Raw genomic sequence first — 23769 nt, forward strand, 5'->3', positions numbered from 1 at the left:
CATTTCGAGCCAAAATAGACCCAAAAATTGCTGAAAATAACGATGATTTTTTGGCTCACAAATTCAATTTTTCGATCCAAAATTCTCCATTTTTCATCTAAGAATCTCTAATTCTCGATTTACTTGAAGATCCAAACTGCATCTGAAGACACTTCCGAACGCGACGTATTCACCGAACAGCACCGCCGAATCGTCAGTTTCCATCGCGATGCGCATCGCATCGTTCACCGACTGCATCAGATTCATTTTCGTCTTTTCCATGGACTGAAAATTTAGGAATTTTAAGATTTTTTGGTTAGAAAAATGGAATATTCTAGATGATTTTTAGGCCAGTTTCAGCTTTTTTTTTGTGATTTTTGGATCGAAAATAGGCCATCTTCCAGCTGAAATTTTATGATTTTTGGCATTTTTGGATTGGAAATCATCTCTTTTTTTTTCAATTTTTAAGCTCTAACTTTGACATTTTTGAGTCTTTTTAAGCCGAATTTCAGATTTTTCGAGTTTTTTTGATTTGAAAAATCACTAAAATTTGTCATTTTTCGCAGCCAAAAATAGCTGAATTTTTTGTCGATTTTTTTCAGATTTTCTAAAAATTCGAATTTTGGATTTGAAAAAAAATTAAAATTGATCATTTTTTCGTTTTTGGATCATTTTCAACCGATTTTTCTCTAATTTTCGTCTTTTCCATGACTGAAAATTGGGGATTTTTTGGGTGGAAAATGGATTTTCAGACTTGAAAAAACTTCAAAATCTGGCTGAAAATTCGACTATTTTTGACTAGAAAAACGACATTTTTGGGGGTGATTTTTGCGATTTTTCGAGTTTTTCAAGTCGAAAAATCACTGAAATCTGTCATTTTTTGGCCGATTTTTCTTTTTTGACAAACTATTTTTTGGCATTAATTTAAGCTCAAAACGATCCGAAATTAGCTCTTTTTAGGTCATTTTCAACCGATTTTTCTTATTTTTCATCGCATTTTTACCTGGAGAGCAGAGCTCTAAATTTGACATTTTTGGGTCATTTTCTGCGCCGAATTTCAGACTTTTAGGTTTTTTTTTAATTGAAAAATCACTAAAATTTGTCATTTAGGAGTCAAAAAAAGCTGAATTTTTTGTCGATTTTTTAAGTTTTTCTAAAAAATTCGAATTTCGGAATTGAATCATTTTTTTTCCATTGACTGCAAATTTGGCGAATTTTAGGATTTTTTGATTAGACAAAAATATAATTTTCCAGATGATTTTTGGCGATTTTTAGGTCAATTTTCTGTAATTTTTGAGACAAAAATAGCCATTGTCAGAGCTAAAATTTCACCCGAAAATTGATAATTTCCAGTTTAAATTTGATGATTTTCGGCATTTTTCGGTTGGAAATTAACAATTTTTACCAACTTTTAAGGATCAAATTTGTCTTATTTCGGGGTATTTTTCGCTGTTTTTTTTCGAAATTTTTTTTTGTCGAAAATCACTGAAATCTGTTATTTTTGGAGTCAAAAATAGCTTAATTTTTTTGTCGATTTGCTTAAAAATTTGAATATTGGATTTGAAGAAAAATTGAATTGATCATTTTTTCGCTTTTTTTTTCTGTCATATTTAGCTGGTTTTTTAGGTCATTTTCAACCGATTTTTCTCTAATTTTCGTCTTTTCCATGGACTCAAAATTGGGGATTTTTTGGGTGGAAAATGGATTTTCAGACTTGAAAAAACTTCAAAATCTGGCTGAAAATTCGACTATTTTCGACGAGAAAAATGGCATTTTTTGGGGGTGATTTTTGCGATTTTTCGAATTTTTCAATCACTAAAATCTGTCATTTTTGGATCATTTTAGATCATTTTTTGGCCGATTTTTCTTTTTTTTTGGCATTAATTTCAGCTCAAAATGATCCGAAATTAGCTCGTTCTAGATCATTTTCAACCGATTTTTCTCATTTTTCATAGTATTTTTTACCTGAAGAGCAGCTGGAAGTGTCTGTGATGGCTGGAATGTGAAATGGGCTTTTCCACGAATTTGTTGTTGAGATATACGACATTTCGACAACACACTGACGGCTCGGCTACTCATTTTTGGCGCCTGAGAATTTGGGATATTTTGGGAAAAATTCCGGGAAAAGGAGATTTAGAGCGGCGAGAGAACATTGTGTGCATCGTCGTGAAATGTGGCTTTTCAGATCGAAAACTAGATTTTTTGGCCGTTTTTTTCGGGGATTTTGCGTGATTTTTAGAAGGGAAAATTCGTAATTTTTCAGGTTTTTCAGGTCAAAATCTATGGAAAATTTGATTTTTTTTAAAAGTTTTTAGATCAGAAATTTTCAATTTTTCGGTTTCAAAAATGCGAATTTTTCAGACCTAATTGATAGTTTAAGAATCGAAAAATCGATTCTCGAAAAAGCCAAAAATCTGCAATTTTTGGGAAAAAATTGAGAAATTCGCAGAGAAAACCGACAATTTGTGATTCTGGGGGTCGAAAATTCGCAATTTTTATCAGAAAATTATAATTTTTGGGGTCAAAAATTCATATTTCTTGATTGGGGAAAATTCAAAAAACTGATTTTTGGGGTCAAAAATTTCGAATTTTTGACTTTAAAATCTCAATTTTTAAATTTCAAAATCCTAAAGTTCGGTTTCGAAAATTCCGGAAAAAAAACAGCAATTTTTCCAGATGTTTTCAAAAATTGTACGTTCAAAATTTCTAGATTTTTAGGAGCCAAAGAGCTACTTTCAACAAAGTTTGAAATTTTGAAACTTTTTTCAGAAAAATTACAATTTTTCCATCAAAAAATCTCCATATATCGTTTAAAAAATATATAGAAAAATCGCTAAAAACGATAATTTCGAAAAATTCAGATTTCGGGAAAAAAAACTTTCAAGGAATTTATAACGACAAAAAAACGAGCAAATAAGAAAAAGAAGAAAAAAGAGACAGACACCAAGGAGGGGAAGAAAAATAATCCAGTAATTGGGAAAAAAACTACCAGTTAGACACAAAAATAGGGGGAAAAACAAGGATTTTTAGCAATTTTTAGCAGGGAAAATGTGTGAGAAAACAGGAGAAAATCGGGGATATATAGGCCTGAAATTGGCTGAAAAATAGGCAATTTCAGAGGGCAAACAGTGGGAAAATGAGCAAAAATTCGTTGAAAATGAGTCTAAAATTGCCTTTTTAAGCTGAAAATCTAGTCAAAAATAGGTCCAAAAATAGCCCAAAATCTAGATACATTTCCAATTAAAAATTCGGTCAAAACAGCCAAAAAATGCCAGAAAGTAGCAATTTTAATTGAAAAAAAAGAGGACAAACATCATCTTAAAATAGACTCAAATTCAACAAAAAATCGCTCAAAAACCCTCGAAAAATCGGCAAAAAAACGAAGGAAATCAATGTTTTTCAATCTTCTAATCCTCATCAGAATCCGAATCAAGGTCTCCAACGTCTTCGTCAATGTCGAATAGGTCCTCGTTGATGTCCATCTTGGCGACGGCTGCAAAGAAAAGAGTATTTTAGCGAAATTAGTTTTTTTTCTTTTATTTCTTCAGGTCTCTGGGGAGTCGGAGAGAGAGAGACGCAGACATCCCCCACGTGGCTTTTCTATTGGTTTTGTGGCGAAAAAAGAGATAGATAGGTGATTGTTAGGCTGAAAAATTGGAAAAACACTGAAAATTCAAATTTCAGATAGAAAAATAACGAAAAAAATAGGGAAAACTGAAATTGGCTAGACTGAAATTGGAAGATTTCTTCGCCATTTTCAGACTTTTTTGGTTCGAAAATCCCATTTCACTGAATTTTCTGTAATTTCCAGCCTGAAAGTTGAAGTTTCAGGCATCAAAAATGGAAAAAAAAAGCGAATTTTCTTCGTCCAAAATCCAGAAAAATAGGAAAAAAAGGCAGTTTTTACATAGAAATTCGAAATTCCCGCCAGAAAATGATGAATTTTAAGCGATTTTCAGTCTTTTTCAGCACCTGAAATCGATTTTTCTGACTTTTTATCCTGCAAAAAAAACGGATAGCTGACAAAAATGAAACATCCCCATCACAGACAGGAGAGAGAAGAGAGACACAAGTGATGTCTGATCTATGGCTTTTGTGTTTGGTGATGATGAAGAGATAGGGGAGTGATAAGAGATTCAGAGAGAAAAAAGGACAGATGGACAGCTAGATGAAAAGAACAGCACCACGTGGAATTTTTTCTGTGTGCTGGGGATCGAAAATACCGTAGAACCTGTATCAGAAGGGCCCCTCTAATTGAAGCGCCCCTCTATTTGAAGGCCCCCCCCCCCCCTAGGGACCTTACAAAAAATTGAACGGGCCGGCCCTTCTAAAACAGGTTTTACGGTAAATGATTTTTCAGTGATAAAATGCCATTCTAGGAGTCAAAATTCAGATTTTTCAGCCAAATTGTCAGCTTCAAAGGGACAAACAAACCTCCAGCGACCGAGGAAACAGCGGCCGTGGAATTGCTCATCTGATTCGTCAGCTCGTCGTCCATTCCGTCGAATTTGAAGAAGTTGGCGTCGATTTCGAACACCTTCTCGTTTTCCTGGAAAAAAGAGATCATTTTTGAGAAAGATTGATTTTAGTCTATTTTCCAGCCAATTTACCTCGCTCTCTGTGAAAGATATCAAATAGTTGTCAACTGATAAAGTATTCCTGATATTAAGATAAACATTTTATCAGTTTGCTACTTTTTGATATCTTTCACAGAAAACGAGATACCGTAAAACCTGTATTAGAAGGGCCCCTTTAATAGAAAGGCCCCTCTAATAGAAGCACTCTATTTTTCGGTGGAAATCTTGCGAAATTTTTGTGAAATTGGCAGATTTCATGAATTTTGAACGTAACTTCGTCGAACTTTTCCTTGCAAAACTTCGGAAGAACTGCCCGGAAAAATAGAAGGGCCCCCTCTAATTGAAGGGCCCTCCGGAGGTACCTTGGAACAATAGAAGGGCCGGCCCTTCTAATACAGGTTTTACGGTATATGGGCTCGAGGTCTACGGTTAGGGGGCTCTTCTATTAGAGGTGTTTAGTTTTTGACTTGGAAAAATCTCAATTTTCCATAGAAAACTCGAATTTTTCAATGGTCAGCGCGGAGAAAATCCTATTAAATTAGGAAAAAACTCACATCAACCTCCTCCTTCTCCATCTCAATATCTCCGGCTTCGTCGTCGTCGTTGTTGATGAGATTCGCGTCGAACAGGAACAAATCACGTCCCGACATTCCGTTCTGGAAGAGAAATATGGTTTTTGGATGAAAAATTCAATTTCAGCGCATTTTTTAGGGTTCCCAACTAGTGAAAACTAGTGAAAAAACCCCCAGAAAATCATATTTTTTCACATCAACTCACATGTTTTCCAGACTTGATTTTCTCTTTTTTCGCCTTCAAATCCGCCTCCTCCTTCTCTTTTCTCTCCTTCAGCTTCTTCTTCTTCCATGCGACGAACGTTTGAAGTGTCAGTTTTGTGAGGTCCTTCGAGTTCAGTGCGGCTCGCTGAAAATGAGCAATTTTTCGATTTTGAGCCAGTTTTCAAAGTTTCCGGTGTAAAATTGACTTAAAAAAAAGCAAATTTCGAGAGAAAAATTCTATAAAATTTGGTGAAAAATGGCAAATTTAGGCTTAAAACTAGTTGAATAAGGATCCAAAAAGTGAAACTTTCCTACTGATTTCTAAGATTTCTAAGCTAATTTTTCGGAGTTTCTGATGGATTTTCAATGGTAATTTCAGCCCTTTTTTCTCACTATTTCCATAAATCTTTCTCCGAAAAATAGGCTCAAAAAAGCGATTTTCGGTGATTTTTACGGATTTTCCAGTAATTTTTTTGCCGATTTCAGCCAATTTTCCCTGAAAATCGCACCTCCTTCTCAACCAACTCCTCAATACTAATCTCATCCTCTTTCTGTGCTTCCATCGCTTTTCGGTCCTTCTTCAGCACGTATCCTTCTGGCAGACAATGACGATATTGGCACTTGTCACCACCGTTTGGACACTCCCAGAACCATCCGTACTTGTTGTTTTCGACGGCTTCCAGGAAGTATTTGCACACCTGGAAACGGTTTTTAACATATTTTGGTACTTTTTCCTGGTTTTTCAATGCGAAAATCATCAAAAAATCCCTTACAATATCGATAACATGTCCTCCTTTGTTCTTCTTGTTCACCACCTCATCCAGCTTCTCCTTGTCCCAATTCTCGTTAGTTTCTGTGAAAAATAATTGATTTTGGGAGTTTTTAAGCAATAATATGGCTGGAAAAAAGAGCTAGTTCGGCTCCAAATATGGTTAAATTGTCGATTTTTAGCTCTTTTTTTCAAGAAAATTCCAATATTTTCTAGCTAAAATCCTACTTACCATCCTTCTCAACCTCTCTGCTGTCTGCATACAAATTCTTCTTGGCCGTCTTCTGAGCCACAGCCAAATCGTGACTGAATTTGCACTTTGCCCCCTTTCCACACAATCCTTGCTTGAAGAAAACGCAGAGAAGCGACTTTGGATCGACATCCTTCGCAACTTTCTGCTCCACAGGCTTCAGAAGATTCTGAATGTCCAACAGCTCGTCCTTCTCTTTCTTCTTGGCGGCCTCCTGCTGCCGGACCAAGTCCATACGCGTGTTGTTGTTGCGGACCTGGAATTTTGTGAGAAATTAGGTCGTTATCTTTGAAATTAAGCTTCAAACCTGATTCTCAATTTGCGCCACAAATTTCTGATTCTTATTTCCCTTCTTGTTCTTCAAACCGAACGTTTTGTCCTCGATCACCTTCTCCTTCCGCTTGTTCTCCGCCTTTTTGCTCGGTGCTTGTTTCGGAGGCATTTTCAGTTGAGTTTTCTGAAATTTTGACATGAAACTATTTTTGAAAAGCCATTTTTCAGCAAAAAAGTTACACCCCTAAAACTGATCAAATCTCATGAAACGGGTCATCAAATCAACTTTGTATAACTTTTATTCAATTTCTAGGTCATGATTTCATATTATTACAGCAAAAAATCAATGAAAAACTAGCTGAAAACCTTTAAAAAATCGGTCGAAAATGTGTTTATTTTTACAAAAAATTATTCACAAGAAATGCGTCAACAACCCGAATAATGCGCCAGAAATCGCAGCATGGCGCAATTCAATTTTGAGTTAAAATTTAGAGAAAAATCAATTTTTTTTCAGCGCCTTTACAGCATTTTTTCCAGTTTTTATTGAATTTTTCTAAAATTTTCAGATAATGTTCGGCAGTGTTCATCGGAATAGTGACCCCAACAACCCGAACACTCTCAACGGGCCCCGCGTTCCACAGGAAAATGAAGGACAACCGGTGAGCTTTGTTTTTGGCTGAAATTTTGTGCTTAAGACCGACAGTTTGTGACGAAAAGTATCTCAAAAAAAGCAGAAAAAATTGGGTTTTTTCCAGCTAAAAAATTTCAAATTTTCAGACAATCACAACTGGAATGTCTTGGGAAATGCGAGTCCAATCGTTTATCGGCCTGTTTATCCTTTCTATAATTGCCAGTTTTTGTGTGAGTGGTTTTTCGATTTTCTCAAAATTTCCACTCAAAAATCTCCAATTTTTTGTAGGGATCCTATCTGCTCCTTCTCACCAAAATCACTGGATTCTGCATTCTCACTTCGATCAGTGCTATCCTCTCCTTATCCTCTACGTGCTGTCTAATGGGTCCAATCGGCCAGCTAAAGAAAATGTTTGATAAATCTCGATGGATCGCTTCTTCTCTCTATATTTTGTTCATTTTTCTCACATTGATCTCTGGTTTAGTGTTAAAAAATGCCGTTTTGGCGATTATTTGTACTGCTGGACAGTATATTGCAATGGCATGGTACTCTCTGTCGTATATTCCATATGCACGCGAGGCTGTTGCCAAGATTTTCTGCTGAAAAATTTTGCTGAAAATTCTCAAAAAATTCAGCGAAAATCATTAATTTTGAACAATTTTCTGTATAAATTTCCCCTTATTTTCAGTCAAATTTTGTTTTTTTCCCCTTCAGAATTTTCTAGAATTTCAATTTTTCCCTCTGATTCTCTCTCCGCCCCGGTTGTGCTGCCCCCTCTTCCCTACTACTTATCATGTGATTTTCTCCCCTTTTTTTTCTCTAATTTTCAAAAATGATTACTCAGAAAGTTCGCTCTATTGAGAATTTTGATTTTCACCTCCACGACCCCCCATTCGAATTGCCAATCCAATCCTTTGCTTAATATTATTTGCATTATTCGTTTTTTTTTTTGAAATATTTTTATTATTTTTGGTGCAAAAGAAATTTTTGTCATTGATTTTCGTCATTGAAAATGAGATTTTTTGAATTTTCAAAAATTCCGGTTTGGGAATTTTTTTGGCTTTGCGAATTTCGGAATTATAGAGCTTCAACATTTTCAGCGAGATTCGACATTTTCGATTTATAAAATCTGAAACTCTCTGAATCTTTACATTTCCAAAAAGTTGATTGTTTCTAATTTTCAGAATTTTCCGAGTTTTTGATTTTCTCGTTTTTGAAGTTTCCAATTTTCGAAATTTTCAAAGAGATTCAGAATCTTAAATTTTCAGAATTTTTAGCAAAATTCCAATTTTTTGAATTTCAAATCTCAAATTTTAGGATTTTTAGATTTGTGGAATTTTAAAATCTCAAGTTTTCAGAATTTTTAATTTTCCGAGTTTTAGGATTTTCATTTTAAAAAAAATCTCCAATTTTCAAACAAATCAAGATTTTCAAATTTTTACGGTTTCCCGTTTTCGAATTTTCAGAAAAATATTTTTGCAAAAAAAATTCTGATTTTCCCGTTTTCAGAATTTTCAGAGTCTCCGAATCTAAGAATTTCAGAATTATAGAATCTCAAATTTTCAAAAAAAAAACTTGTTTTCAGCTTTTCTGAATATTTTGATTTTTAAAAGATTTTCAGAATCTCTAAATTTCATAACTTTAAAAATTTCCCAATTCTCAAATTCCTCATTTTCCAAATTTCCTTCTTCCTCTGCGTCTCTACACCTCTCTATTGCAACACAACGAAAAACTGCATATAGACGCCCCCCCCCCTTTTCTCTGCGTCTCTTCTTCTCTCTCTCTCTCTCTCGTCAATATTTGGCTCTTTTTAAAGATTTTTTATTGATTTTCAATTCTAATTTCCAATGTTTTTTTTTAGTTTGAAAGAATAATTGTTTGTCTTTTAAACGTCTTTTAAAGAAGACACAAATTCTTAATAATCTTCAAAAAATGTCAGATTTCCAAGAAATCCAAAAGATGAACCCAATTGTGGATCAGCTCGTTGATATGGGATTCGCTCCAGAGACGGCCAGCGCTGCGGCGGGAAATAATCGCAATTTGAATCAGGTACAGTAATCCTAGAATCTCGTCCAAAATTCACTGTCCCAGCTCTTCTGAGAGGCGAGATACTGCGATTTGAAGAGGTTTTCGAAGAGACACAGACAGTTAGAGTGTCTCGTTGTCTGCGTCTCTAGCTTCCTACACTTCAAAGTCCTATATCTCGGCTGGAAAGTGTGCTAGAAAAGTGAAAATTAGACAGAAATGAGTCTCGGAATATAAATCCTAAAAATCTAATTTCTCAGGCTCTCAACTTCATCGAAGTCGGTGGAGAAGGATTCGATGTTGATGCTTCAGAAGCCACGTCATCTGCTGCTGACGCCGCTTCGGCACTCAACAATGCTCTTCCAGCAGTGGCCACTGGATTCAAGTGTGAACAGTGAGTTTGGAGCTCAATTATCTCGGCTGATATAAAAGATATCAAAAAGTTGTTAATTAGTAAAATATTGGTGATATTATGATAAGCATTTTATAAGTTGACAACTTTTTTATATCTCTTATAGCAACCGAGATAACTGATTTCAAAGTTGACTGGTCATAAGCTCTAACAGGCTGTCACCCTATACTTGTACCTTTGAGCTTAATTATAATACCTCGCCTCCCATAAGAGATATCGAAATTTTGTAAACTATCTCGGTTGCATTGAAAGATATCAAAAAGTGGTTAACTAATAAAATGTTTGTCGTATTACGGTAAACATTTTATCAGTAAACATTTTATAAACTTTTTATCAAGTGAGGCATGAGCTACGCGGTGTCGATGGCTAGCCGACAGCGACCGCGTAGTGCGGCCCAGTCAAATTTTATATCAATTTGTAGCGATTTTCCAGGGCTACACGATACAACTTATCCCATTTTCCAGATGCAACCTATTCCTCCCCAATGACGAGCTAATGATGGCTCATGCCTCTGAAACCCAGCACTCCAAATTCTCCCAAGCCAATCCACCAAAACCACTAACAGAGGAGGAGAAAACTGCCAAAGCCAAAGAGATCGTAGAAAAGATTCGGTTGGCACAAGAGCTCAAGGATCAGAAGACGCCCTTGGTAGATCAAAAATCGATGGATCACAAAGAAGGAAAGCGACAGATGGAGGAGGATCAAGAGGAGAAGGATCGACGAATGAAGGAGTACGCAGAGATGAGACGTCGTCAGAAGGCAGAGGATGACGTGGATCGGAAGAAGATTCTGGAGCAGATTAAGCTGGATGCAGAGGAGAGGAGACAAAGAATGGGAAGGATTGAGGTGGTGAAGAAGGAGGTTCCAGTAATCCCAAAGGGTCCCGAGGAGGGGTGCACCATGTTGCAAATTCGATTGGCGGGAGGGAAAGTGGTGAAGCAGGAGTTTAAACAGGAAGAGAAGGTGAGTAGGGATGCTTAACAGTCTGAGAGGTCTAAGAATTCTTAGATTCCAAAGTAACAACACATCAGTATAAAATTTGGGCTGTTTGAGCTCAATTATCTCGGTTGCTATAAGAGATATCAAAAATCTGTCAACTGATAAATTATTTATCATAACATCAGCAATATTTATTAGTTGATTACTTTATGATATATCTTATATTAACCAAGTTAATTAAAGGAGGCGAGACAGCAAAAATTTCGGGGGACAGTTCGGGGGACGAAATCGCGCCGCGCTTATGTAAACAATCGGTCGTCAGGCGCCTTCGCGCCCCCGTAGCCCAGTCGGTAGCGGCGCTGTACCCCTGAGCTGCCTGTCATGAGTTCAACCCCTCATGGGGGTTTTCTATGCAAAATATCAGGAAAACTTTTTTTTGGTGTGTGGCCTCCTTTAAGCTCACAGAGCAAACATTTTCTTGCTAAAAATATGGGAATTTACGCGTGTCTTTGAGGCAATGTATCTTGGTTCTTGTGAAAGATATCTTTGAGAACAAAAATGTTTGCCTTGAAAGCAGCAACAATTCATTAGTTGACACATTTTTGATATCTCAAACAGGAAACCAGATAATTAGGTTCAAAGGAATCGATCTAATTAAGGAATTTGACAGATTTCAAAAGTGAAAATGCGATAATTATTTAAAAGTGAAAAATATAAAAATGTTGTGCATTGTGGCAAAAAACAATTGTTTTGAATTATATAATTTCGAAAACTACGTTAAATAATATAGACACCCACGACCCTCGATGTCCCATTGACCTCAGGGAAACTACTATAAAGGAAGAGAAAATGGAGAGAAGAATCAGTTCTGCCTTCTCTGGGCTCCAGAGAAGGTGACCCGGGGATCCGGGGATCGGATGCTGGATGCTTGAATCCTAAGTCCGGGTAACCTGGGTCCTGGATCCGGGTGATCTGGATTCGGGTGACCTGGATTCGGGTAGCCTGGATTCGGGTGGCCAGGTGACTTTGGTTCCTGGGTCCCTGGGTCCCTGGGTCCCTGGGTCCCTGGGTCCCTGGGTTCTCCTAAACTCTTAAAGTTCGAATTTGCTGATTCTCAGATTGATCTGATTTTTTGCAGCTCTCCACAGTTTACACCTGGATTGAAACCAACCATCCAGCAGCTCCTAAGTTCAGAATGATGACGCCATTCCCACGAAAAGAGTTTGCAGAGGAAGATATGGAAAAAACGCTTCAAGAGCTCAGTGAGTCAGCTGTTTTTTTTTAATTTTTTAAGAGTTGGAAGGAAGTTGTAGAGCTCAACAAGCTTTTTCAGCTGCGCGAGTCCACTAATTGACACAACCCACCAATATCCGATCTTCAGCTCTTTTTTTCTCGGAATACTGTATTTCAAAACTAGTGAAATTTTATATTTTCTTGAAGCCCTTTTCAATAGCTCTGCTTCAATATTTAAAACTCTTAAAAATATTAAGTTTGAGCAAAATTATGATCAATTTTCCAGAGCTCATCCCGTCGGCCAATATTGTCGTCGTGAGTGTTGCACCGCCGTCAGTTGAAGCTCCAGAGACTCCAGAATCCGATGAGGACGAATCCGATAAGGTGAATTCAGTTGAAGCGACAGAGAACGCTGAATTCAAATCTGATTAAAATAAAACACCCCCCCCCCCCACTTTTTTGTAAAAATCCAATCACGACCTAATCAATTTTTTTTTTTGTAAAAATGTAAAATGAGATTCTATGCAAAATTTATGCATTTTTGTTGTTGAACTTTGATTTGTAATCTGAAACCTGATTTGATAAATCGATATAAAGTAATGAGAAGACTATGGTAGTTTTACCACACAAAAAACACTGAAAATAGAGGAGGGATGAACTGAAAAAACGATATGAATTCCCAATTTTTACAGGTTCGAACATCGCGTCTTCCACAATTCTATAGCTTTCAACGGTGGATTTTAGTTTTACACGTCTACTTAAAGGTGGTGTGCGGTGAAAAATTGTATTGCTTTATTTTGTGCAGAAATCCATGTAGATCCCCATAAAAATAAAGAAAAAATTCAAAACAAATTCCTTCATTGAGAAAAACGGCATCGAAAAGTCAAAGTGGGAACCGGTGGCCTAGCGGCAAGGTATTATATTGTATTTGTACTTATTACGTAAAAAATACGTGGAAGAATAAAAAGAAAAAAGAATAAAAAAGAGAATAAATAGACAAAAAGGGACATGGTGACATAAAATTGATATTTCTTAACCTAGAAATGAATAATAGTGGATAATAACAAATCTTTTTCCGAACTTCTGACAGCAGCAGGCTTTTAGATCCGTTTGGATATCTTCAACTTCCAATTTCTTCTTAAAATAAATGATGTCTTTTAAACATTTCAAAATGTTTCTGTTAATTTCCTCCCAGGCGTATGAAACAACCTGACAAAAATCTGAGCAAACACTGAAAATCAATAAAAATTCGAATTTCGCGCGCTTTTACCGGAAGTTGGCCTAGAAAACTCACACCTGGCCGCTAGGCCACCGGTTCCCACTTTGACTTTTCGATGCCGTTTTTCTCAATGAAGGCATTTTTATTGAATTTTTTCGTTATTTTTATGGGGATCTACATGGATTTCTGCACAAAATAAAGCAATAAAAATTTTCACCGCACACCACCTTTAAGTAGAAGTAAACCGGGTCTTTGCGGCTCTTGCCATAGTTTCTTTTAGAATCAATATTTTTGGTCCAACTAAATCCGATATAATAGAACTCGACAAGCACTCCAAAATGATACAATTCAAAAAACGGTATCTCGCTTATGAGCAAAGTTACAGCCGAAATAAAACGATAATAACAACAGAACCGACCCGGCACAACCGGGCTCAGCCTCTTTATGCCTCGTAACTATGCTCAAAACCAAGATATGGTTTTTTAAATAAGATCATTTTGTAGTTCTCGTTAAGTTCTATTCTATCTAACTTAGTTGGTGCAAAAATATTTATTTTAAAAGAAACTACGGCAAGGCCCGCGAAGGCGCTGCAAAGTCACGGTTTACAAGTATGAGGAAGACAAAAACTAGGAGACAAATGGAAAGAAAATGAGAGAATGAGTATGTTCTGTAAACGAGCGAGCAAAGAAATCAATAGGCATTGATTGGTGATCAATGGGACAGGTTGTCTAATCTCACACCTTGCTCAATCAATCTCACCTCTCACAACCATAATTTCGCAACGTTGGCCAAATATATCTTTGTTCCTGTAAAAGATATTAAGACATTTTTAAGGCGAGAATGTTTGTCTTAATATCAGAATCATTTCATCAGTTGACACTTTTTTTATATCTTTTACAGGAAACAAGATAATTGGGTTCAAAGGAACGATATTTTGAAGAAGTTTCACAGATTTCAAAACTGAAAATTCAAGTTTATTTAAACGTGATGGAAAAAAAATTTCTTAACCCCCGTGACAAAAAATGCTTCGAAAGAAATTTGAAATTCTAGAAAAAAAAAACGACTACGTGAATTAGTTTAGAAACCATTGACCTTTAGGAGAGTAATATAAAGGTAGAGGGAAATGAAAGGAAGAATCAGTTCTCACCTTCTCTGGGCTCCAGAGAAGGTGACCCGGGGATCCTGGGTCCCAGGTCCTGGGTCCTGGGTCTTGGGTTCTGGGTACTGGCTCCCGGCAACCTGGATCCGGATAACCTGGATCCGCGTAATCTGGATCCAGGTGACCTGGATCCGGATAACCCGGATCTGGGTGACCCTGGCCGGGTGACCGGGATTCGGGTAACCTGGATCTGGGTGACCTGGATCCGGATAACCTGGATCCGGGCGACCCTGGCCGTGTAACCTGGATTCGGGTGACCTGGATTCGGGTGACCTGGATCCGGGTGACCTGTATCCGAGTGACAGTAGGTCTGGAACTGGGCTGCCTAGTTACCGATCACTTTTAAAATTTTGAAGGGTATAAAATATTCCTAGGTGTTCAGCTAATTACCGATTACTGAAAGACACCTGTTTTTTTCACTTTTTCAGTACAAAATGGGCAAAACGAAATTCACAGTTTTAGGATAGAAAAGATTTAATAATTTCCAGGAGTCAAAAATAATCATTATGCAAAAAAATGATTCGAAATTCAACAATCCGATTTCTGGCACAATTTCACAAGACTCATCACATCGTCCACATCAAACTGCTTCACTGGATGATGCTCACGGACCTGAACATTCAAAATTTTTCTGTGTTTCTGTTTATCCCGATGTCCACAAACCTTCTCAAAATGTTGCTCAGAAAAGAAATGAGGGAAGATATCAGTTGGTGTCGGAATCCATAAGTCACAGTAGATGCATCCGCCGAACTGCAAAAAACTTGAAAATTTAGGAATTTGGAAAACTCTAAAAATTACCCGTCTCAACAAAACTTCCTCATTTTCTCGAACCTTCTGCTCATCCACATTTGAAATCAAATTCAATTCTTTCTCGGTGAGTTTTTCGAAAACTAAAACAATTCTCATTAAAGCGAACTTGGCTCTTCTTTTTTAAACCTGGAATATATCTGTTCCCAATAATTGTTTTTAATCCACCGACGTAGTATTCTGCAGATTCTGATGGTTCAGAAGGTATCAAATTCGACGACGTCTTCAGTTTTTCCATCCACCACTCGAATTCCTCAACGAAAAACATGTTGCAACGACTCAGAGCCTGGAAATGTTGATTTGTTTTTTTTTGTCAAAATTTTAGAATTGGATCTCAAAAATCTTGAAAATGGAGGGGGGCAAACGTCCTGAGCCACAATAGAGCCAAACTTTTTGACCTACTTTTTCAAGATGTTTGATTGAAAATGCGTGACGTGCAACATCTAAAATTGAGAAGTTCGACATATCCAGTTGACACAGTAAGCACTTCATCTGAAAGAAAAACATTCCTGTTTTTTTTTCTTGAAAAATCGATAGGACTCACAGGTTTCTCGAAAAACTTGACATCTTCTCTGACTCTCAAACTTTGAATGAAAAGGATTTGTCGATTCGTTGGTCCGCGACAGTACTTGCCAGTTTCTCTGAATAGAGGGGAGGGGAAAAGTGGAAGTCACACATTTCCAGTTTGTAGCAGAGTTCCTTCGATGTTGGTTTTGGTATTGATGTTTGTTCACGAGGCTCTGGAAAAAGTGGAACTTTGACATCCTACGAAAGTAGTCTAGAATTGTCCAATTCGTCTCAAAATTTCAGAATATATTCAACGAAATTTAAGTCTTCATTTTTTGTAGTTGGCAACTTTTTTGTGCAAGCGCGCCCTAATGAAATATGGCGCGTAGAAGCATCGTACCTTTACTAGAAGGGCGAGCCTACTTGTTCCTCGTGGTATATCTTTTTTCAGGTCAGATATTTTTAAACCAACTATAATATATAATATAAAAACACTTAAGAGCTACAAAATTATATAGTTTAAAATACTGTATCTTGCCTACGAATAAAGTTACAAAAAGCCAAGAAATTGACCGCGTAGAGGAGGGTTTTGGTTTGGAACTTTGTTCATAGACAAGATACAGTATTCCAAGTAATATCATTTTGTAGCTCTTAAGTTTTTCTATCTTATCTTTTAAGTTGATAAAAATATTAATGGACCCATTTTCAAGTACAGTTGTTTTACCTGGCAATGGCTGTTTGACCAGAACTCGTTTCAGTAGTAGCTTATAGTGAAAAAAATCCTTCGATGTTCCAATGTAATTGATCTGAAAAATGGATAATTTCAGGCGAATTATTCGGAGAATACAAAAATTCGGTACAAATTACCCGAATTTTTGTACCCTCCGAATTTTTTGCCATATTTTCACCCTAATGAAACAACCAAACTCACATTCTGAGCATGAATTTCATTGAACACGTGTTGCATCGTCTCCCAAACAGTGGCGAATTTCGGTGATCCTGGACAGTGATGACATGTTACATCGACATGCTTTTCAGTGATTTCACACGGTTTTAGAATGCTCAAAAGCTCGCGATTTCCATTGTATACTAGTTTGAAGCGGTCTCCTGGAAATGTCCATAGAATTTCAGTTTTCTTTTTTTACCCAACTCACTCGATATTTTAGTGTCAAATGGCTGTGGTAGGTCGATAAGCGGGACTCGTGGAGAATCTGAAAAGTTTTTATTGTTCAAAATTCTAGATTTTTTTTTTGAGTTTTGGTGTCTCGTAGAACATGAAAACCTCGCTAATTGCTAAAATATCAATAATTTTGATAATAAGTCTTAAAAAATTTAATTAGGGCCTTTAAACTCTCGAATGATCTGTAAAATTCAAGGCTACGAGTTCCATAGGAATTTGAAAGGTTCCATATTATCTGAAAATTTTTTTGAAAATGGGTTTTTACTAAAAAATTAGGATCCCAAATTCCTAATGGTCACATAAACCCTCGTGGGACCCGTAAGTTCAAATAGAGCTTAAAATACCATATAGAACGCTTTGCACTTTGAGCTCAATTATAATATAAGCTATATCATATAAGAGATATCAAAAACCTGTCAACTGATAAAGTGTTGCTGATATTATCACAAACATCTTAACACACTTTCTCTGAGATTTTCGAGTAAACAAAAAAAAAGTCAAACTGTTCCAAATCAGTTGGTAACGCATACAGTTAGTACACTTGAACTTCTAAGAATTTTGAGAATACTTTTGATTGGCTCCGCCCACTTTGATCCGATCTCCAAAACTCGCAGATCGAAAAATGATTTTTTTTTATTTTTTTGAGATAGAAACGAAATCTTTTTTTTTATATAAACGTATTTTATTATTTTAAGCATTTTTCATGTTGAGACCAAAAACCAAAAAATAAGGGTCTCCTCTTCCAATAGAAAACTTCAATTTTTCGTGTTTTTTGTATTTTTTTCACAGTTTTTTCAAGTTTCAATTTTTTCTTATGATTTTGAGATAATTATTTAGTGTTTTGATTGATGACGTTAAATAACAATGTTTTGTCTACTATACTCGGGATCAAACCAACTTATTCTGAAACTGAAAAAGCGTATTCTTTGTTGTCATTCGTTGAAGATGGAAATTCTGAAAAAAAAAGGGAAAATTATATATTTGAAAACCAAATTTTTGGGTGAAAAACAATAAAAAATTTTGACATGGCCTGATAACAAAATGTTCGCATAGATAACAGTAGAAATTATACAAAAAATTACAGTTGTCAAAAAATGTAAACATTGAATGTTCGAATTGCTGAATTTTTGAATTTTTTAAACAAAATTTCAAAAAATTCCGTATTTCCAGAATTTTCTAGAATTTCAAAAAACTCCACTTTTTCCATAAATTCTTCTAAAAATCGATTTTTTTTTCAATTTTAAATACAAAACAATCGAAATTTTTCGTTTTTTCTCTAATTTTCTTGATTTTGGTTTGAAACTACAGTAACCTGAAATTTTAATTTTTGATAAGAAAAAAAAATAAAAAATCTTTTTAAAAGTAGCAATTTTCCTCCGAGAAAAATGGCCACACACAGTTGTTCTGTTCTCCTCTTTCCCTCATCCTCTCTTTCTCTGCGTCTCCTCTTTCCCCACACTCGCTATTTCTCTTTTTCTCTTTTTATGTGTCTCAATGAAAGGTCCCTCTTTCTGTTGTTGACCTCCAAACAATCTTTTCGTACGAAAAAGATACATGGAAGAGAAAACGGCACGATCACATGGCGCGGCCGTGTGACCATGAATATGGTCCCGCAACGAAAACTACAGTAACCTGAATTTTTTTTTTCGAATTTTCACGTTTCCGCTCATTTTACACAGTTGTTTTTACCTGAAGAAGCCTGAAAAAATCCACAAAATTTTTCAAAATTTTCGATAAAACATTCATTTGCCGGACCCGAAATATTTACAAAAATACAGAAAAAAGGGGAAAAAAAAATTATGAAGCAAAATTTTGAATACCATCGACGACGTTATTTCCACATGATGATGCATCTGAAAATTTGAAATTTTTTGAAAATTATTTTTTACAAAAATGAGAAAGAGAGGATGAGGGAAAGAGGAGAACAGAACAACTGTGTGTGGCCATTTTTCTCGGAGGAAAATTGCTACTTTTAAAAAGATTTTTTATTTTTTTTTCTTATCAAAAATTAAAATTTCAGGTTACTGTAGTTTCAAACCAAAATCAAGAAAATTAGAGAAAAAACGAAAAATTTCGATTGTTTTGTATTTAAAATTGAAAAAAAAAATCGATTTTTAGAAGAATTTATGGAAAAAGTGGAGTTTTTTGAAATTCTAGAAAATTCTGGAAATACGGAATTTTTTGAAATTTTGTTTAAAAAATTCAAAAATTCAGCAATTCGAACATTCAATGTTTACATTTTTTGACAACTGTAATTTTTTGTATAATTTCTACTGTTATCTATGCGAACATTTTGTTATCAGGCCATGTCAAAATTTTTTATTGTTTTTCACCCAAAAATTTGGTTTTCAAATATATAATTTTCCCTTTTTTTTCAGAATTTCCATCTTCAACGAATGACAACAAAGAATACGCTTTTTCAGTTTCAGAATAAGTTGGTTTGAGGGTTTTATCGAAATTTTGAAAAGTTCAGAAATCCAGAAATTCGTAAATCGGAAATTCATAATTAAGAAATTTGGAAATTCAAAAATTGGGATTTCCAAAACTCTAGAATACGAAATGATCGAACTTTTGGATTTCAGATTTTTGAAATTTCAGAAAAATCTTGATAAACCTGAAATTCAAAAAGTTCCAGACCCATTAGTCTGGAAGATTTGGAGGCGTTGTATGCCAATGGATCTGTCACTCCAGATGACAGTATTTCAATCACTGAACGTACACGTTCAGTCACCTATGAAATCAGTGAGTTCTAGAATTTCAACAGATCGCATTTGTAATTTTCAAAAGAAAATTAAATTTGTTCCAGGTTTTCTGATATATCTGTACGGAGAAGAACATCCATTTCGACGAATTCCAAGACCAGAAATTTCAAAAAATGTGGGCGGAGCCTTCGGCGAGTTGGGAACTTTTACAGGTAACATTTTTTACTACAAAAAATCTCAAAAACTTAAAAATTTTGTTTTAGAAATTTCAATTCCTTTCGAGACAATTCCATTGCTCAGCTCTTATCATGGAATCAATAAGAAGAAATTGGAAGTTGAAGATATCCAACTTCTCAAGAATTTGTTCGAAAAGTTGGTAAAGCAAAGGAATTGCTGGCCGAAGATTTACTCTTCCACAAAGTTTTTGATGTTTGTTTGCAGCGTCAAGTGGTTAGTTTAATTATTTTTTAAAAAAGGAAATTTTGTTTCAATTTTTATGAAAATTAGCCAAAATTCTGATTTTTGGTATATTTTTTCAAATCATCATAACTTGGTTAGTTTTTGATACCGTTTTGATATCTTTATATAAAAATGTATAAATAAAGTTGGTCTATAATTTTGTAGTTGCTCACTTTTTTGTTTAACAACCCTCAAAGTCAGTAAACTCGCTCCACTGACACTGGCGCATGCACCAGTCAAAGGAGTGTCAGTGGAGCGCGTTTACTCACTTAGAGAGTTGTTGTACAAAAAAGTGTTCAACTGGAAATTTGAAGACAATGAAGTTTCACACATTTTGATATAAATTCTTTGAAAATAGCGACAGTTATAAAAGTTATGATAATTGAAAAATTTAACGCATTCCGCTGCAACAGTACATGCACTTTTTACAGGTGTGTCAGTGGAGCGCATTTACTGACTTAGAGAGTTGTTATACAAAAATGTGATCAACTACGAAGTTAAAGACAGAGACATTTCACACATTTTGGTTTAAAAAATTTTTAAAAATATCAAAAATGAAAAAAGTTATGGTCATTGGAAAATATGTGTAACGCATTTCACTTCAATCCGGATTCATGCGCCTAAGAGAGACTCAGTGGAGCGCGTTTACTGATTTTAACAGTTATTGTAAAAAAAAAGTGTTCAACTAGAAATTTGAAGACAAAGACATTTTACACATTTTGATATTAAAACATTTGAAAAATATCGAAAAATAGGAAAGACCAGTGAAAATTTCTGGAATTTTCTAGAATGTTCTGCAATTTTCTGGAATGATGTAGAGCTTTCGAGAGTATTCTAAACTGTCCTGGAATTCTCTAGAATGTTTTGCAGTCGAAAAAAACACGGCAACCAAATTTACAGTAGGTTACAGAATTTGAGTTAATCACGAAAAAAATGTTACAAAAAATTTCTGTTGCGAAGCTTTCAGCTCAATTTTTTGTGGGCAGCACATAGATAGGCCTGAAAACCGTTTTTGAGAATTCCCTGAAGTTTTAGTGAGTTTCAACATAATTTTGAAATTTTCGATTCTCAACCCTATAGGTTCCCGATTAGCTAGAAGGCCCAGGGCACCATAGACATGAAGCGCCCGGCAGTCCATGACTACATACCACACACCACTATAGGAGTCCCACGCGCCTTTGAGTTATTCAAGTTAAGGGAGGCTCAGTGGAGCGCGTTTACTGACTTAAAGAGTTATTGTACAAAAAAGTGTTCAACTAGAAATTTGAAGACAATGACATTTCACACATTTTAAAATAAAAATCTTTTAAAAATCTTAAAAAATGTAAAAGTTACAACAGTTTGAATTTCAGAAAGACTGCAAAGTGTGCAATCATGCTATTCTCACGAAGAGTTTCCGCAAATCACTCGGACACATTTTTTCTGAAGAACATTTATCAAAATTAAGAGGAATTTCCAATAGAGAAATCAATTTTTACATCAATACTTTCGGTTTGGAATCGATGATTCGAGAACAGAAAATTGGAAATTGGCAACAGGTTTTGGCATTGAAAAGTGAGAATTTTTGAAAGGGCGGAGGTTTGGCGGGAAACTCAAAATTTTGAATTTCAGATTTGTCACTGGTCGATTTTGATATACAATCGGAAATAGTACCAGGTGAGTGGGGAGAAATTTCGAAAACTCTGATTTTTTTAAATTCCAACTTTCCGAATTTCTGAACTTTCTGGAATTTTCTTTTTTCAGGTTTTTCGATTTTTATGAATTTTTGAATTTTTGAAATTTTGGATTTATATGTTTTTAGATTTTCAGAATTTTCTTAACTATTCAAAATTAGAGATCCTGATTTTTCGAATTTCTGAATTTCTGAATTTCTGAATTTATGATCTTCTGAATTTCTGAATTTCTGAGTTTCTGAGTTTCTGAATTTCTGAATTTCTGAATTTTTGAATTTCGAAATTTCTGAATTTCTGAATTTCTGAATTTTTGACTTTCTGAATTTCTGAACTTCTGAATTTCTGAAATTCTGAATTTCTGAATTTCTAAATTTTTGAATTTCGAAATTTCTGAATTTCTGAATTTCTGAATTTCTGAATTTCTGAATTTCTGAATTTCTGAATTTCTGATTTTTTTAAATTCCAACTTTCCGAATTTCTGAACTTTCTGGAATTTTCTTTTTTCAGGTTTTTCGATTTTTATGAATTTTTGAATTTTTGAAATTTTGGATTTATATGTTTTTAGATTTTCAGAATTTTCTTAACTATTCAAAATTAGAGATCCTGATTTTTCGAATTTCTGAATTTCTGAATTTCTGAATTTCTGAATTTCTGAATTTCTGAATTTATGATCTTCTGAATTTCTGAATTTCTGAGTTTCTGAGTTTCTGAATTTCTGAATTTCTGAATTTTTGAATTTCGAAATTTCTGAATTTCTGAATTTCTGAATTTTTGACTTTCTGAATTTCTGAACTTCTGAATTTCTGAAATTCTGAATTTCTGAATTTCTGAATTTCTGAATTTCTGAATTTCTGAATTTCTGAATTTCTGAATTTCGAAATTTCTGAATTTCTGAATTTCTGAATTTCTGAGTTTCTGAGTTTCTGAATTTCTGAATTTCTGAATTTCTGAATTTCTGAATTTTTGAATTTCTGAATTTCTGAATTTCTGAGTTTCTGAGTTTCTGAATTTCTGAATTTCTGAATTTTTGAATTATCGAAATTTCTGAATTTCTGAATTTCTGAATTTCTGAATTTCTGAATTTCTGAATTTCTGAATTTTTGAATTTCGAAATTTCTGAATTTCTGAATTTCTGAATTTCTGAATTTATGATCTTCTGAATTTCTGAATTTCTGAATTTCTGAATTTCTGAATTTCTGAATTTCGAAATTTCCGAATTTCTGAATTTCTGAATTTCTGAATTTCTGAATTTCTGAATTTCTGAATTTCTGAATTTCTGAATTTCTGAATTTCGAAATTTCTGAATTTCTGAATTTCTGAATTTCTGAATTTCTGAATTTCTGAGTTTCTGAGTTTCTGAATTTCTGAATTTCTGAATTTTTGAATTTCGAAATTTCTGAATTTCTGAATTTCGAAATTTCTGAATTTCTGAATTTCTGAATTTCTGAATTTCTGAATTTCTGAATTTATGATCTTCTGAATTTCTGAATTTCTGAATTTCTGAATTTCTGAATTTCTGAATTTCTGAATTTCTGAATTTCGAAATTTCCGAATTTCTGAATTTCTGAATTTTTGAATTTCGGAATTTCTGAATTTCTGAATTTCTGAATTTCTGACTTTCTGAATTTCTGAACTTCTGAATTTCTGAAATTCTGAATTTCTGAATTTCTGAATTTCTGAATTTCTGAATTTCTGAATTTCTGAATTTCTGAATTTCGAAATTTCCGAATTTCTGAATTTCTGAATTTCTGAATTTCTGAATTTCTGAATTTCTGAATTTCTGAATTTCTGAATTTCTGAATTTCTGAATTTCTGAATTTCTGAATTTCTGAATTTCTGAATTTTTGAATTTCGAAATTTCTGAATTTCTGAATTTCTGAATTTCTGAATTTCTGAATTTTTGAATTTCGAAATTTCTGAATTTCTGAATTTCTGAATTTCTGAATTTCGAAATTTCCGAATTTCTGAATTTCGAAATTTCTGAATTTCTGAATTTCTGAATTTCTGAATTTCGAAATTTCCGAATTTCTGAATTTCTGAATTTCTGAATTTCTGAATTTCTGAATTTCTGAATTTCCGAATTTCTGAATTTCTGAATTTCTGAATTTCTGAATTTCTGAATTTCTGAGTTTCTGAGTTTCTGAATTTCTGAATTTCTGAATTTCTGAATTTCTGAATTTTTGAATTTCTGAATTTCTG

The 23769-nt window shown here is 34.5% G+C and overlaps 7 protein-coding genes across 7 annotated transcripts in view; 4 read left to right on the forward strand and 3 right to left on the reverse strand.

Annotated features, from left to right (window-relative positions):
• CBG00293 overlaps nt 1-2058 on the reverse strand; it is a gene marked incomplete at both ends in the record, with an annotated part of 3057 nt that extends 999 nt beyond the window's left edge. The window contains one exon of the mRNA XM_045244140.1: nt 1945-2058. Within this exon, the coding sequence (XP_045100790.1) occupies nt 1945-2058 (114 nt within the window). The remainder of the gene's footprint in view (nt 1-1944) is intronic.
• The window catches only part of Cbr-tag-173, a gene marked incomplete at both ends in the record, with an annotated part of 6893 nt that extends 3941 nt beyond the window's left edge, over nt 1-2952 (forward strand). The window contains one exon of the mRNA XM_045244084.1: nt 2950-2952. Coding sequence (XP_045091517.1) covers nt 2950-2952 — 3 coding nt within the window. The remainder of the gene's footprint in view (nt 1-2949) is intronic.
• A 434-nt stretch (nt 2953-3386) lies between these two features.
• Nucleotides 3387-6793, reverse strand: CBG00292 (the record flags this gene model as incomplete). The annotated part of the gene is made up of 8 exons (XM_045244191.1): nt 3387-3472; nt 4414-4528; nt 5111-5212; nt 5334-5477; nt 5842-6030; nt 6106-6185; nt 6334-6607; nt 6659-6793. The coding sequence occupies 8 exons, from the start codon at nt 6791-6793 to the stop codon at nt 3387-3389; spliced, it is 1125 nt and encodes a 374-aa protein (XP_045091516.1).
• Nucleotides 6794-7193: 400 nt separating this feature from the next.
• Nucleotides 7194-7858, forward strand: CBG00291 (the record flags this gene model as incomplete). The annotated part of the gene is made up of 3 exons (XM_002638664.1): nt 7194-7283; nt 7402-7485; nt 7544-7858. 3 exons carry the CDS (start codon nt 7194-7196, stop codon nt 7856-7858), a joined length of 489 nt encoding a protein of 162 aa, XP_002638710.1.
• A 1329-nt stretch (nt 7859-9187) lies between these two features.
• Nucleotides 9188-12296, forward strand: CBG00290 (the record flags this gene model as incomplete). Its single annotated transcript, XM_045244286.1, has 5 exons — nt 9188-9304; nt 9541-9665; nt 10157-10655; nt 11770-11893; nt 12151-12296. The coding sequence occupies 5 exons, from the start codon at nt 9188-9190 to the stop codon at nt 12294-12296; spliced, it is 1011 nt and encodes a 336-aa protein (XP_045091515.1).
• Nucleotides 12297-14770: 2474 nt separating this feature from the next.
• CBG25166 lies at nt 14771-18589 on the reverse strand (the record flags this gene model as incomplete). Its single annotated transcript, XM_045244330.1, has 11 exons — nt 14771-14854; nt 14906-14992; nt 15041-15132; nt 15179-15335; nt 15452-15541; nt 15594-15690; nt 16256-16362; nt 16488-16663; nt 16711-16767; nt 18426-18435; nt 18557-18589. 11 exons carry the CDS (start codon nt 18587-18589, stop codon nt 14771-14773), a joined length of 990 nt encoding a protein of 329 aa, XP_045097920.1.
• A 543-nt stretch (nt 18590-19132) lies between these two features.
• CBG00288 overlaps nt 19133-23769 on the forward strand; it is a gene marked incomplete at both ends in the record, with an annotated part of 13815 nt that continues 9178 nt past the window's right edge. Inside the window, 6 exons of the mRNA XM_002638662.1 lie at nt 19133-19170; nt 19372-19478; nt 19543-19650; nt 19702-19814; nt 21250-21451; nt 21509-21553. Of these exons, the coding sequence (XP_002638708.1) occupies nt 19133-19170; nt 19372-19478; nt 19543-19650; nt 19702-19814; nt 21250-21451; nt 21509-21553 (613 nt within the window). The remainder of the gene's footprint in view (nt 19171-19371; nt 19479-19542; nt 19651-19701; nt 19815-21249; nt 21452-21508; nt 21554-23769) is intronic.

Source organism: Caenorhabditis briggsae, assembly GCF_000004555.2.
Source record: "Caenorhabditis briggsae complete genome, chrI, whole genome shotgun sequence".
NCBI classification, from domain to species: Eukaryota; Metazoa; Nematoda; class Chromadorea; order Rhabditida; family Rhabditidae; genus Caenorhabditis; species Caenorhabditis briggsae.